General features: G+C 39.7%; 1 protein-coding gene across 2 annotated transcripts in view; it reads left to right on the top strand.

The window, feature by feature from the left end:
- The window catches only part of LOC139454470 (RAB11-binding protein RELCH homolog), a 190,794-nt gene that overhangs the window by 18,225 nt on the left and 156,885 nt on the right, over positions 1 to 15,684 (top strand). For both annotated transcript variants that reach the window (XM_071236194.1, XM_071236193.1), the window contains exons 15-21: positions 2,224 to 2,404; positions 2,565 to 2,721; positions 3,975 to 4,098; positions 5,351 to 5,399; positions 6,539 to 6,624; positions 7,684 to 7,790; positions 8,480 to 8,579. In XM_071236194.1, the coding sequence (XP_071092295.1) occupies positions 2,224 to 2,404; positions 2,565 to 2,721; positions 3,975 to 4,098; positions 5,351 to 5,399; positions 6,539 to 6,624; positions 7,684 to 7,790; positions 8,480 to 8,579 (804 nt within the window). The remainder of the gene's footprint in view (positions 1 to 2,223; positions 2,405 to 2,564; positions 2,722 to 3,974; positions 4,099 to 5,350; positions 5,400 to 6,538; positions 6,625 to 7,683; positions 7,791 to 8,479; positions 8,580 to 15,684) is intronic.

The following is a 15,684-nucleotide window of genomic DNA, read 5'->3' as shown; positions in this document are numbered from 1 at the left end:
TCATACATAGTTTACCTCATTGAAATCTCGATGTCATCTACATGGTGATGCATTGTTTATATCACTATAATTCTGATATCACCTACCATGTCATACATAGTTTATCTCACTGAAATCTCGATATCACCTACCATGTAATATGTAGTTTATCTCATTGAAATCTCGATATCACCTACCATATGATACGTAGTTTATCTCATTGAAATCTCGATTCATCAACATGGTGATACATTGTTTATATCACTGGAATCTGATATCATCTACAAGGTGATACATAGTTTATCTCACTGACATCTGTGTATAATCTCCAGGGTGATATGAATGTTGTCTCACTGGAATCACATCATTGTATTACTGAGTAATCTGCTTAGTGATAGAAAGTCTATCTCACATTGGTGCCTCACTGTCCCTGAAATATGTGTGTGGGTGGGTGGGTGTGTGTGTGTGTGTGTGTGTGTGTGTGTGTGGGGGGGGGGGGGGGGGGGGAGGGGGGGGTGCTTCACTGTCTATGTCCCTGGAGTTTGTGATGCAGTATGTATCTTAGTTGAATCAGTGCGCCCTTACACAAATATTAACACAGTGCACATACATTAATGTAGACTTTCAATAACGCTAAGGTTGCTGGATGCAGGTTGGTCCTTGATATAACACAGTCTATCTTAAGAAATCGTTATAACATTCCAGGATTGATAAACACTGTCTTTGTATTAGCTTGGTCATTTTTTCATGTTGTGTTTATTATCTTCAGGCTGCTATGCAAATTATCACACTGACATCTGTTATAAGGGATACAAAGTTTATTTTATAGAAATTGCCCATATTGTGTCAAGGGTGTTACATCTTGCTATCATCAGATTTCTTGTGGAAATCTTGATGCCATCTACAAAGTGATACATAGTTTATCCCACTGAAATGTTGATATCGTCTACAAGGTGATACATAGTTTATCTCACTGAAATCTCGATATCATCTAGAAGGTGATACACAGTTTATCCTACTGAAATCCCGATATCATCTACAAGGTGATACATAGTTTATCTCACTGAAATCTCGATATCATCTAGAAGGTGATACATAATTTATCCGACTGAAATCTCGATATCATCTACAAGGTGATACATAGTTTATCCCACTGGCACCTCAAAAAGTTTGCAGTCAGCATTTAAACACGATAATTCTTTTCATAATATTTTTCCCTGCTTAAAGTGAGCACAGCATCTTTTGAAGAATATAATAACCTGACTAGAGCCCACTTAAATGTGTAGAGTGTTACCTGAGTAGAGTGTTACCTGAGTAGAGTGTTACCTATGTAGAGTGTTACCTATGTAGGGTGTTACCTATGTAGAGTGTTACCTGAGTAGAGTGTTACCCGAGTAGAGTGTTACCTGTGGAAAGTGTTACCTGAGTAGAGTGTTACCTATGTAGAGTGTTACCTGAATAGAGTGTTACCTGAGTAGAGTGTTACCTGAGTAGAGTGTTACCTATGTAGAGTGTTACCTATGTAGGGTGTTACCTATGTAGAGTGTTACCTGAGTAGAGGGTTACCAGTGGAGAGTGTTACCTGTGGAAAGTGTTACGTGAGTAGAGTGTTACCTATGTAGAGTGTTACCTATGTAGGGTGTTACCTATGTAGAGTGTTACCTGAGTAGAGGGTTACCAGTGGAGAGTGTTACCTGTGGAAAGTGTTACGTGAGTAGAGTGTTACCTATGTAGAGTGTTACCTGAGTAGAGAGTTACCATTGGAAAGTGTTACGTGAGTAGAGTGTTACCTGAGTAGAGTGTTACCTGTGGAAAGTGTTACGTGAGTAGAGTGTTACCTGAGTAGAGTGTTACGTAGGAGGGTCTGTAAACCATGAACCTGGCGTTGCCGTGACTCTGTAGTACGTTGATGTAGGACCACACTGTGTGAAGACCATCACCCTGCTGGGCCACACTGGCTCTCTCAGGACATTCCTATAAATGTTGTACATTCCTTTCATTCACCTTGAAGATTTAATAGTAAAAAAATATAAAACCAATATTAAATTATTTTTTCCTTAAATGTACCAGATTGTAATTATATCGCCATTAAAATATGCTGTGATTGTTTGAATTGATAAATGTTGATGTATTATGGCACTTATTGTTCACTTAACATTACACTTGTATCGATACATATTAAACTTTGCTTGTGTTTCTTTCTAGGAATTACCGATCTGATTATTTGTTGTTACCTCCCTTTAGGGTGCTCTCACGATACAGAAAACTACAAACAGCACAACACTTCCTCTTGACGAGAGCCGCTTCTTGATCCTTCTCAAAGAACTGACAGAGTTACTCCCCTTCCAGTTTGTTTCCGTCCTTGAAAGTGGTCCATTTATCAAACATCTTGAGTCAACTGTTGAAGGTGTTGAAGACATTGACAGTGAGTACAATACATGCTTGTGTACGGTGACTTTTGGAACAAGTCTGAATTACAACTAATAAATTGAAACTGAACACAAATCAATTATGTTAAACAATTGACATCTCATAGCAACAGAAATAATTTATCTTCATATCTAAGCCTTGTTTTTGTAATACAGTGTCCAGATTCCCGATGTCTAATTGTCCACTGTCCGACCTGAGTGTCATTCTGGGAGGCAAGCAGGAGTTGTCTACCCTTGTCCATCTCTACTCCGAGCACCTGTCACAAGAGTGGTTTGAACCCTGGGAACAGCTCAACTGGGTTGTGAATAATCTGTAAGTGTCCTTGACGAGAGTCAGAACATGGTGCTCAGTGTTGTGGAGGCCCATGGTTGTCCCATGTCATATACTTAACAAAAGAAGTTAGGGATCATTAATATTTTGGGGGATATGTTTTTGTGAGGTGAAGTTAGGTGAAATGGGGTTTAACGTCGCGTCCAAGATTATTGCACTTATATAGCGACGTGCATGTACGTGTGTGTGTTTGTGTGGCTGCTTGTACTAGTCCGGACTGATGCCAATTTATAGTGCCAGCTCACTGAGATACCATGCCCCAGTTTTACATGAATACCCCACTCAGACACAGTATACTGACTCCGAGCCGACCAGTCCTTGTTTTAGCCCCTTAATGCCGAGCGCCAGACAGGGTAACAAGAAGTACCATCTTTTAACGTTGATTGGTATGACGCGGTCGGGGATCGAACCCCGGACCTTCCGCTCTCCGGGCGGACGCTCTACCACTAGACCACGGAGGCTGTCATATGTTTTTGTAGTGAAGACTGAGCATACAAAGTCATAAAAATATCGCCCAAAATTTTCATGATCCCTAAATTTTCTTGTCCAGTGTAGATTCAAAGTATGCCATGCTTGTCCTTAGAGCCCACTCATTCTCATTAAAATCCGATCATAGTTTTCTCTACCGGTTAACACAGATCTCAGGACATCCCATTACAGGTCATGTCAGAGTGACCTTTCGCGAATTTTGTCCGACCAATGAAATAACTGACAAGAAATCAACATTAGCCCAACAGAAGACAGCTTTCTCGAGCTTTACGACACTAGTTTCAAATGTGTTAACTTAAATACCCACATGTGTAAAAACTAGTGGGTAACAGAAATTTGAATACCTAGATAGAATTACTGATACCCAATGATTTTAAAATGCATGGGTAAAATACCCACAACACCAAAAGCTTATCTCGAGCTCTGCATCATTCTGAACATACTGAAGATCCGGGGTAGAATAGGTCTTCAGCAACCCATGCTTGCCGTAAAAGCGACTATGCTTGTTGCAAGAGGCAACTAACGGTATTGGGTGGTCAGGCTCGCTGATTTGGTTGATGCAAAGCATCGTATCCCAATTGCGTGGATCGAAGGTCATGATGTCAATCGCTGGATTGTCTGGTCCAGACTTGATTTTGACAGACCGCCGTCATATAGCGGCATTAAACAACATATTAACAAATCGTCCTTTACATCTGTGTTAGAGCACTATCCTGACTAAATACGTCCCTTCCTCCATTCTTCAGACTGGCCAGGATCCTTGAGGTCACCATGGGCGTCGGTCTCTCCATGCAGAAGGTGGTCAATGCCTTGTGTAAATATGTCTTCCGGCTATGTCGAACATTTGGGAAAACCTTCACTGATAAGAAAGTGAGTGACCTTAAAGGAGCTCTTTGAAGCTAATTAAACACTTCCAGTGCTAAAATATTTCATCAAACCTGATTGTCTGTGATGAATTGTGTGTGTTCAGCAGATTGTGGAAACATCGAAAGAAATCTTTTGTCAGAGATGGGTTAGGAGACTTTCTGATTGTAGGGTTTTCTCAACAAGTAAGGGGAAGTCAAGAGTTTTCATAGCAATATGATTGAAGACCTGTTGGAAGCCTACTCTCGACGAATGTGATGGTGTGCAGGTGTCTAGGGCTAGGACGAGTCCAAATTTACTACCCGGGTACCCACCCTGCTATTCCCCGACCCTACCTGGGTACCGGTCTCAAGAGTTTGGTACAAAATGTCCGATTGGAAATAGTTTGAGCGTAGCCCTGGTAAAATGTATTTAAATATATGTATAAAAGGATCATTTTCATGCATACTCTGAAGTTGACAGAAGTGCTATTTTTATTCAAACCTATAAAGGTCAGAAGCAATGGTGCTTAGTCAGAAAGAAATGCGAACATTAGTTTCTTGTAGTGTAACCATTGAGTCCTAGATGTTTTTAATCATTAAACAATATATCACATGACTAACCATGGGTCCGGGTAGTCCTGTGGGTACCCGGTTCCTACTCAGTACCCACCCGACTTGAGTACCTGAGCCCTACAGTTGTCAGCAGTTTTGTGTTAGGGGTGCAGTGATACGGAAGGCTGTGATATGATACATATCTCAATATGCCATAATAACACGTATGCCATAATAACACGTATGCCATAATAACACGTATGCCATAATAACACGTATGCCATGAACTGTGTACATGTGTAATACATGGTGACTATTTCTTCGTGTGAACTGTTCCAAGTCCGTCACAATAAGTAACAGGAAGCCAAAATGATCCCAGACATCTGATTTGTGGCACATGGGCGGCTTTCAAAGATCACATTTATCTTTTTTTAGATAGGTTTAATCTGTCGTGAAGTTGGTAAACTTTACATATTTTGTATCATCATGTATCTTGACACAGGTTCAGGTGTATTGTATATTGTGTCAAAGGTCATCAGAGTTTTGGTGTATTGTTCACCCTTATAAGCTGTATTGTCAAGCACTGGATTGTCTGGTCCAGAATTGAATGTATATAGACTGCCGTCATATAGCTGGAATATTGATGAGTGTGGCGTTCAACAACAGACAAAGAAATAAACAAACTTGTAATGTCAGTATGGTACAGGTTCTGTCATTGTTTACAGGTGAAACCCAAGTTTGAAGAGCTTGTGATTCTACCAGAGGAGCAGCTAGGTAGGTGAAACTGTGATTGTCCAGATTACCAATGTATTGGCATGACAACTTGGAATCCTAATGTATTGGCATGACAATTTGGATTACCAATGTATTGACATGACAACTTGGATTCCAAATGTATTGGCATGTCAACTTGGATTCCCAGTGTATTGGCATGACATCTTGGATTACCAATGTATTGGCATGACAACTTGGATTACCAATGTATTGGCATGACAATTTGGATTACCAATGTATTGGCATGACAACTTGGATTCCAAATGTATTGGCATGACAACTTGGATTATCAGTTTATTGGCATGACGACTTGGATTACTAATGTATTGGCATGAAAACTTGGATTACCAATGAATTGGCATGACAACTTGGATAACCAATGAATTGGCATGACAACTTGGATTACCAATGAATTGGCATGACAACTTGGATTACCAATATATTGGCATGACAACTTGGATTACCAATGAATTGGCATGACAACTTGGATTACCAATGAATTGGTATGACAACTTGGAATCCTAATGTATTGGCATGACAATTTGGATTACCAATGTATTGGCATGACAATTTGGATTACCAATGTATTGGCATGACAACTTGGATTATCAATGTATTGGCATGACAACTTGGATTATCAATGTATTGGCATGACAACTTGGATTACCAATGTATTGGCATGGCAACTTGGATTCCCAATGTATTGGCATGCCAACTTGGATTACCAATGTGTTGGCATGACAACTTCTTTGTTATCCTTCTGGGTTTTGTTGCATGTTTGAAAAATGCTAAATAAAGATAAAATAACTGGCACAGAAATCTCACAAAACTAAATTAATGGTATAACAACAAGCACTGTCGACTAGGTTGCTGCCCTGACATGGTGGTCCTGCAGATATAGCATCTGCCCGGTGAGGAAAAATGGGAATTGTTTTCCTGTCAGCATTAAGAGGAAAAAACAAAGCATGGATGGCTTGGTTACAAGGACAGACAGACATACAGATGGACACACACACGCACACATGCACATCAATACATCAGTGCAATAATCTGAAATGCGACATTAACCCAAAATCAACTCCTCATCCCCCGATGTTCTGCGATGTCATATCAGGTGTTAACCCCACTCCTTCCCTCAGATCACCAAGTTAACCTGGGACACACGGCCATCACCACCTGTGTTGTACCGGTGTACGCAGTCGGAGTGCTCACATCTTTCAGCACGGTGAGTTCAGCCTCTGATTCCCACTTGTCTGTCTTCCAGTGACTGCAAGATTCTGCTGAATCTGTTGTTCGTAACCTTCTGAACAATAATGCTACTCCCAAATGAAATATTTTGCCTTATTCAATCTTATTACAACTGTAACAAATAAAAACTGAATTTATTTTTTTCTTCATTACATTGATTAACATGAAATAATTTCAATGTTGTGTTCAAGGGAGCGGCATACATATTTTTAAGCAGATAAACAGTCTGTGAATTTAGCCACTAATCCGAAGCCTAGAGTCTAGTATGATTTTATTTTCCTGTGAGCCTTATTATTGCAAAGTAGAAACAATTTTTTGATGAAGACTTTCTTATTTTACTGTAATGGCAACATTTTGGTGTAAATCCTTATACCCTTGTCAAGCAAGACTAATTATTGTCCATACTTAAATGTTCTAAGGCCCGTGAAGATCTGGGGTAGAATAGGTCTTCAGCAACCCATGTTTGCCGTAAAAGGCGACTATGCTTGTCGTAAAAGGCGACTAACGGGATCTTGTGGTCAGGCTCGCTGACTTGGTTGATGCATGTCATAGATCCCAATTGCGTGGATCGATGCTCATGATGTCAATCACTGGATTGTCTGGTCCAGACTCGATTATTTACAGACCGCCGTCATATAGCTGGAATATTGCTGAGTGCGGCGTTAAACACAAACCAACCAACCAACTAAATGTTCTAAACAATCATGACACGTGACAAGTTTGGGCCAGAACACCATGTTGACTCAAAGTTCATGAATTGTTTGATGGGCATTGATGACGAAGTAGACTAAATTTATGGATAACAACTATTCTGTTTACTGTAAAGGCGATGTTTCGGTATAGATCCTTATACCATTGTTAAGCAAGGATCTATACCGAAACGTTGCCTTTACAGTTAATAAAGAAGTTGTTATCCATATATTGTGTCTACTTTGTCAAAGTTCATGTGACAGATTGTGTAAGTTGCTGCTAGGTGTGTGATATGACTGTGTGATAATGAGTGATATGTCCTGCTACTGTGGTAACACTGTTCCAGGAGGAAGACCGGAAGCAGCTGGAGGAGTTCCTCACTCAGGTGTTATGTACACTGGCGTTTTGTCAGGCTCCCCTCGACAGTTTGAAGGCAACGTTCCTGGAGCTCAGGTGGGTTTGGTAGAAGAGCTATTGTGGATAGTTTTACAGACAACTTTGTTTGTTGTATACAATGTCTGTGATTCTATACAAAATGTCCCGTATCGCCTTATAGCACTGTATTTTGTTAGGGAAGACTCTGAAGTTCTATTCTAAATGATTATCAGCAGTGTTATTGTTTAGTTATAGCATGACCCATGACAATCCATGTTAGAATAGGTCTTCAGCAATCCATGCTTTTCGTAAGAGGCAAGGGGTGGTGAGGTAGTCTAGTGGTTAAAGCTTCCATCAAGTCGAAGGCCTGGGTTTGATTCCCCACATCGATACAATGTGTGAAGCCCATTTTTGGTGTCCCAAATCATGATACTGCAGGAATATTGCTAAATGTGGCATAAAACACAACTCACACACTCACTCACTCAAAAGAGGCAACTATGCTTGTCGTAAGAGGCGAATAACGGTGTTGGGCTGTCTTTCTTGCTGACTTGGTTGATTCATGGCATCGTATCCCATTTGCGTGGATCGATGCTCAGGATACAATCACTGGATTGACTGATCCAGATTAAATTATTTACTGACTGCTGTCATACAGCTGGGTTATTGCTGAGTTGGGCGTTAAACAATAAACAAACAAATAGTTGTAGCAATGTTGCAGATATTTATTAGTTTAAATTCAAGAAACAATAAAATCTACTTTTTAGTTCAAGTGAAGACAACCATGAATTATTACTGACAGTCCTGTGGTGTGGGGTTGTACACACGTCTGCTCCTGTCAGGGCAACGTCGGCCATCTTGTTTGAGGTAAGGCTCCGTTTTCTATTAAAAAATTACAAGCTTGGCCATGTATGGAGATGTGTTTTATATGACTTATATATTGTATATTATTTATGATATGTCTTTGTGGTTATATATTTCTTCATTTGTCCCATGTAATATAACAAGTTGCTTCTTAACAGCAAGCAAAAAAGAAACCACAGGTTTATGGTGTGGTCATTTCAGTCATGAACTGCTGGCTTGGCAAAATGATGTGCTGATCGAGTTCTGTTTGATCTTTTGGACTTGGGGCACAGTACTGCCAGTGGGGACAGGTTTTCCTGAAAGTAATATCTATGGCATTGTTAATGCAACATTATGTGATGAATATGATTTTAAGTTAGAATATTCCCATCGAGCATTGATATTTTGAGCATTGAGTTATGGTTCTTGTTTTGGGGGACATTTTTGCATTTATTCAAATCATTTTTTTTCTGTTTTTTTTTTCTGCTGAAAAACCTTTCATTATTTCTCCATTTGCAAATGGGATCGTGGATCGATGCTCATGATGTCAGTCACTGGATTGTCTGGTCCTGATGCTATTATCTACAGCCTGTTGTCATATAGCTGGAATATTGCCGAGTTATTTGTAAAACAACAAACAATGAAACAAATTATTTTCCACTTCTCCAAATTCTGATTGGAAGAAAAATCTGTGATTCAACAAAATTCAAAATAATGACCTAATCCAGAGGCGCCAGGTTAATTACGGATTAGCCGAGTCACTGCTGGCTAATGAAATAAGAAATACTACATTTGTCATCTGTATACTTTCCTTATGTTCCAGTCTTTCGGAAACATGGTATGGGTGAATGAAACACCCATAAAATAGCATCATGGCAAAGTCTGTGGTATTTGTCATGCAGCCAGCATCATATTTCAGTCATTGAGCATGTATGATAAAATCTGATCCATTATGTTTGGTAGTTATTGATTCTAGATGGATGATTCTAGACTAAAACTTCACATCTTTATGGTTCTGTTTCTCTTATTGATATGAAGGAATCACCTGTAACATATATTTGTTATGTGTTTATGATGTGACTTTAATATTAGGTGGTCAAAGAGGCTGCCATTGTAATTGAACAGAAGTTTGGTAATATTATGTTTCAACTGTGAAATAATCTGTAAATGGAGGGTTTTGCCCTCTGAGAATAGTTTCAGTGAGACATTTGTCAACTTGGAAAAGATTTCACATAATCTGATGTTTGTAAGAGGAATGTTTCTTTTCTGTCTCTGCATTGCAAATGTCTGAATTTGGTTTATTCTTCAAGTTCATGTAATCATTAAATGTTAAATCATGGTGTATAAATATTGCTTCCTTTAAAACTTAAGAACTGGTACAAATAAATTTTAAACTTATGCTATCTCACACTATACATATCTTCTTTTTACAAACCCATGTTGAAAACATCTGCTTGAACAAAGTTTCCAGCTTCTAAAAAAACAATTCACCCGAACACATCCCAGCATCACCATGGTCACCACCCAAACAATTGGGTCGAGCACTATAATCCGTAGCAACCTACATCACCTGATCACATGCTTACTCCTGCCACATCATTCTCTTTTTCACCACCACACTGTGTAGAGAATACATATTTTTCGACAGTTTTCCCTACCCATATAGTGTAGTACTTACAATCGACATCAGTGGATGAAAGATCCTCTACGCCCAGCCTGCTCAGAATGCGGACGCATGCTTTCTACGTCAGACCCACACCAGTTGTGTTGTGACTGCCGGGGCAGGGGCAGGGTGGACAAGCCGTGCTCAGAATGCCGCCTGCTTTTAGAGGAATCCTTTAATATTTATCTGCCCATGTGTCATCGCCAAGAGGTGGACTGCCGTTCTTAATCCCGGGATTCAGAAAAGATATCTAAGAACACAGCTAAACTCAAGTCCAAGAAGGCCAGCAAACCTGTCCTCTCCACCATAACAGTGGCTGTGTCTTCGGAATCCTTCCTGCCTGTACTTTCGGTGGCTGGAGAGGCTCCCTACCTCAGAGTTGCTCCCGATCTGCTTTGCCACTTCCGGTTCAGGTTACACCGCCCTCTTCGGGCCGGCGTCTACTGTGACGCTCCCCCCACCTGCGCAGCTGCTTCCTACCTCTTCGGCTAGTAGTGACCTGGCTACTGACACAGCACTGAACCTTGAATTGCTTCTCCAAGTGGTTACCACGGCTCTCCAACAATTTTCTGGATTTTCGGCGACTTCTGGCCCGTCCACCGTCCGCTCCTGGCACAGCTCTTCTGCTTGTGTTTCCTTTGGTTTGTGTTCCGAGGCCACCACTAAGAATGGAAGGTGCTACCGTTTGGAATTTCTTCTCCCCGTGGCTTTTTACCCACCTCACCAAGCCTCAAGTTCGAGTTTTCAGCTGGTTACTGACAGGCCTCATTATAAAATTGTAAACAAAACATCGGGAAATCAGTTGTTTTTGCTTCTTTAATAATTCTAGACGTTTATCTTTTTTAATTAACTGTAGTTGCCCTACCCAAGTTCAATTTGTCAATGCCTGTTAATGTTGTTTCTTCCTTTATCAGCATTATTGGTGCAGGTGTAGGTTGTTCATGTTCTGCGATGGAATTTTATGTGATTTCTGATAATAAATGAGATGAGCAATTATGATGTACTTTTGTTACCTTGTAATGAAATATCTACAAAGATATTTAAAAAAGAGATGTGTTGATTAGTTAGGACAACACATTTAAGCAGACCATATTTTCGTTCGATTTATGTTTTTTCATGATGCTAAATTATGCTGCTGTCTCTGGGCTTAATTCACCTGAACTGTTTCGGTTGATGAGGGTAGAGTTAAACCCATCATCACTGAATTCTATAAATCAGTTAAATAACTGATTTCAAAAATTCCCAAATCCATCACATCTGTTGTGTTGACATCAGCCATGTTGGTGGTCAACCAGAAGCAGTGAGACAGTGTTGTTTAAGTGCGCAGTGAAACGAATAAATGTACATGAAATGTGTACATTGATCAGTCAGAAGGTGCTATTTGTGATTGTTCACTAGCCAATATATTTGCAAATATCGCCGTGGGCGCTTATTAGAGCGGGGCACTTATTACGTTGAATACGGTATGTCTAATTTTATTGATTATCCAATCAAATTCGAGTATTTCACGTAGGCATTGTAGAATGTTGTTTTCGACACTAGGCAGTATTTTTAATGTTTTATTTATTTCACTCTTAAGAACCAGCTTCCTCGTGTACATCTCACGGTTGTGGTCTAGTACAGGCTTCCAACCATGGGATAAATGCATAGTGTGAGATAGGATATGTTTAGAAATTTGGAAATTTTAGGAAAGTTGTATATTTATATACTTATCCTATATCACTCACTATAAGCATTTTAGCTCCTGTAGGCTGTTAGCTCTGAGAAAGAGAATGATGTGGCAGGGGTATTCACATGATCAGGTCATGTAGGTCGCTATGCACGCGATTGCAGTTTGTGACCCATTTTGTTTAGATGGTGACCAGGTTGGTCGGGTAGCCTAGTGGATAATGCGTTCGCTTGTCACGTTGACGGGGGATATAGAAATGGGTTCCGTCCGTGTGTGTGTGCGTGTGTATGCGTGTGTGTTTGCGTGTGTGTTTGCGTGTGTATGTGCATGTGTGCGTCCCGAAATCGTTTCCGGAGCATAACTCAGAAACCGTTAAATATTTCTCTACGAAACTCTGCATGTCTATCACACTCATGCTGAACTGGTGCCTCTTGCTATTTAGGAATTTAAGAAATTTTTATTTTTCACATTTCTATGGCAATAAGTTGGACTTAGGTTCTACAGGGGTGGCGTTCGTTTCCAGAGTGTAACTAAAAAAAACGTTAAATACTTTCTTACAAAACTTTGCATGTCTACCAGGCACATACTGAACTGGTGCCTTTTGATATATAGCACTTTTAGAAATTTTTATTGTTTATGTTTCCATGACAACAAGTTGGATTTAAGTTTTAATATAGGATTGGTTTACTTAAGTAGTATAACAAATAAACTGTTAAATATTTCCTTGCCAAACATTGCATGTCTATATTTAAAGCGCATACTGAACTAGTGCCATTTGATATTAAGGAGTTTTAGAAATGTTTATTTTAGAATTTCCATTGCAGCTATTTTGACATGTGCTAAGAGAAATGTTGGGTCAGTTACCTGGTTTGGGACCATAACGTGTTAAAATGGGCGGGGGATATAGATGACTCTGTCAACTATACGCTTGTTTTATTTCAAACACTGAACATTTAAACCATAATTGGCTAAAGGTTTCACAAATATTCTAGTTGTTGGAACCATGACTCACAAGTGGAAAGACAAAGGTACATCCCTGTCTTTATTGAGTGAGTGAGTTGGATTTAACACCGCTTTTAACAGTAATCCAGTTATATCGCGGCGTGTCAGCTTAATGTGGGAGGAAAGCCCGAAGTGATGCAGGTCTCAGACGTTTACCACTTCGGTGAAACCCATGAGCACGGGTATGGTGCTGACAAACCTAGAAACATAATCTGGGCGAACCTGGATTCGAACCCACAATCATAGGTTTCTGGCGTGCCCAAGGGACGCAACTCTACACAGCGAACAGCGGCGCCTTAGACGACTGGGCCACCCGTGCCCCCGTCTTTACTGAGAAGGCAGACATTCAGTGTTTTCAATGCACAGGTGCGTCACTAGTAGATTTGTGCAAAATTGAATTTCAAACACATACACACACAGCTTACAGATTGAAGAATACCTACTCTTATGACCTACAAGGGCAAACATATCGGGGTTCATAAAAATCATATGTGCCCTAGGGTCACATCACGTCACGAGACAACAGTGTGTTGTTTCCGTCATCCCGACAACATTGTTGATGTCATTCGAATCTTATTGTGACGTGAGGTCTGAATGACGTCACACTAGAAACGACGTCATAACTGAGGATTGTTGCCATCATTCGACAAATAGTGGTTCCACTGCTGATACGACGTGCTGTCCTTGTCCTTAAACACTAAAATTTGGTCTCTGTATTTAGATGTCTTCTTCGGTAATAAATAGAACATAATTTTCGTGTTCATGTCATACTATGTTTACAACACTCGTGAGTACATTCATATAATATCCTCTATTTGTGATGGTCCGTTAGCTGTTTCAATCATAGTTTTGTTTTATTATTTGAGAACCTTTGCTTGACTACCGGTACGCAGAATCAATCAAGCATTTTCCAAATATGGTTATATTAATATTTTTTTACAAAGTGCATGAGAAAATGTCATGAAAAGATAAACAATACCATCATGAATATTCACACTTCAACAAGTCCATGCTTTATTTGAAACTCTGATTCACATGGCACAAAAAGATTTTAGAAACAATCATTTCTTTCCTTGAATAAATTGAAAATCTCTATTCAACACTGGTCGGCATTATAAAGGAATGCCTGATGGCCATTTCTAGAATGTATCACATTATCGTGCTACCTGTCACATGACTTTAATGACTTATGGGTAATGCAAATGTAGGTTGAGAAAAACATGCAGATGATTTTAGAAATGTCATTTTGTGTTAAAGGTCAAATAACCTTGACATCACAACTTTGCAGATTTTAACACTTTAGGGCATACTTTATCACTAATGCTTGACCAATATTAACTTTGAATAACATAAAATAGTGATAAACAGATGATAAAAAATGATAGGTGAAAACATCCCCCAAACAAAAAATTTGCCACTGGGGGGATTCCTCTCACTGCGGTTAAAACAGGCTACTGATGCGCAATTTCAATAATCAGGCCGGCACCCCGTCTGTCTGCTCTCCCATTAGATTACCGTTTCCACAACTTAAGTCAACTTATGCCATAACCCGTGAAGATCCAGGGAAGAACAGGTCTTCAGCACCCCATGCTTGCCGTAAAAGGCGACTATGCTTGTCGTAAGAGATGACTAACGGGATCGGGTGGTCAGGCTCGCTGACTGGGTTCATGCATGTTACCGTATCCCAATTGCGTGGATCGATGCTCATGATGTAAATCACTGGATTGTCTGGTCCAGAATCGATTATATACAGATTGCTGTCATATAGCTGGAATATTGCTGAGTGAGACGTTAAACATCAAACAAACAAAGCCTTATTGGTAATAACATTGAAGATGCCTTCAGTTGTTTACTTAGGGGACTAATCCCCGGTAGGGTTTAAAACAGGCCGAGGGCAGCATGTGGTTTATTGTAACCAACCAAACAGGATGTTAGTCATAACAAGCTAATTACAGATTGTTAATTGTTTTTTTTAATTATTCCCAAGGTCAAGATCAAAGGTTGTTTCACACATTCAACAATGTATGCAATGTTTTTATTAACAGAAATAGCAGACACAGTGTAGCGGCTCAGAATTACATGATAGATAAATGCAGCTGTCAAATCTACATATCAGCCAATCGAAACATTCTCACGTTCTACTTTAGGCCACACACCCAAATAGGTTTGTTTGGGAAGCCGATCAGTGATTTCAGCTCTTTCACTTTGACATATTAATACTTCCTACGAATATTATGAATTGTTTTCTCCCAGAAATTGGCTAAATGTATCTTGGAAAAATGATATTTGCAAAAACATTGCATTCAATATATTTTTTCAGTTTACTTGCCCTCAAAGTAAACACCCCTGCTGCCAGATGCCCTGGATGGCCTCAAACACAGTTTATACATTCATGGAAACAGATTAAAGCATGCAAGCAATGTTGGTGATATCAGGACCATCTCCTGTCTGTACCAAAATACAGACTAAAGTCCTTCGGTGCACGATCCTTCTCTCATGCTGGTGCCTCTCTATTGAACTCCCTTCCCCTCATCCTCAAAAGTGCACCTCGTATCGCTGTGTTAAGTCTGGACACCAAACATGCCTTTTTGAAGGCTATAACTGAATGTGTATATTTTTACTATCTTACTGTCCCCTCTCTGTTGTATGTATGTATATATGTACATATGCTGAATTTACGCATTGAGCATGTCCCTCGTTGATGTGGAATTTTGCACTATACAAATAGACTTATTATTTATGTATGCGGCAGGCAAGAATTTTAATAAAAATTTGGTTTAAGGATTTTACAGAAT

The sequence above is a fragment of the Haliotis cracherodii genome, unplaced genomic scaffold (genome assembly GCF_022045235.1).
Source record: "Haliotis cracherodii isolate W230 unplaced genomic scaffold, xgHalCrac1.p SCAF_10, whole genome shotgun sequence".
Classification (NCBI taxonomy): Eukaryota; Metazoa; Mollusca; class Gastropoda; order Lepetellida; family Haliotidae; genus Haliotis; species Haliotis cracherodii.
This window is presented reverse-complemented; position numbering and strand designations above follow the sequence as displayed.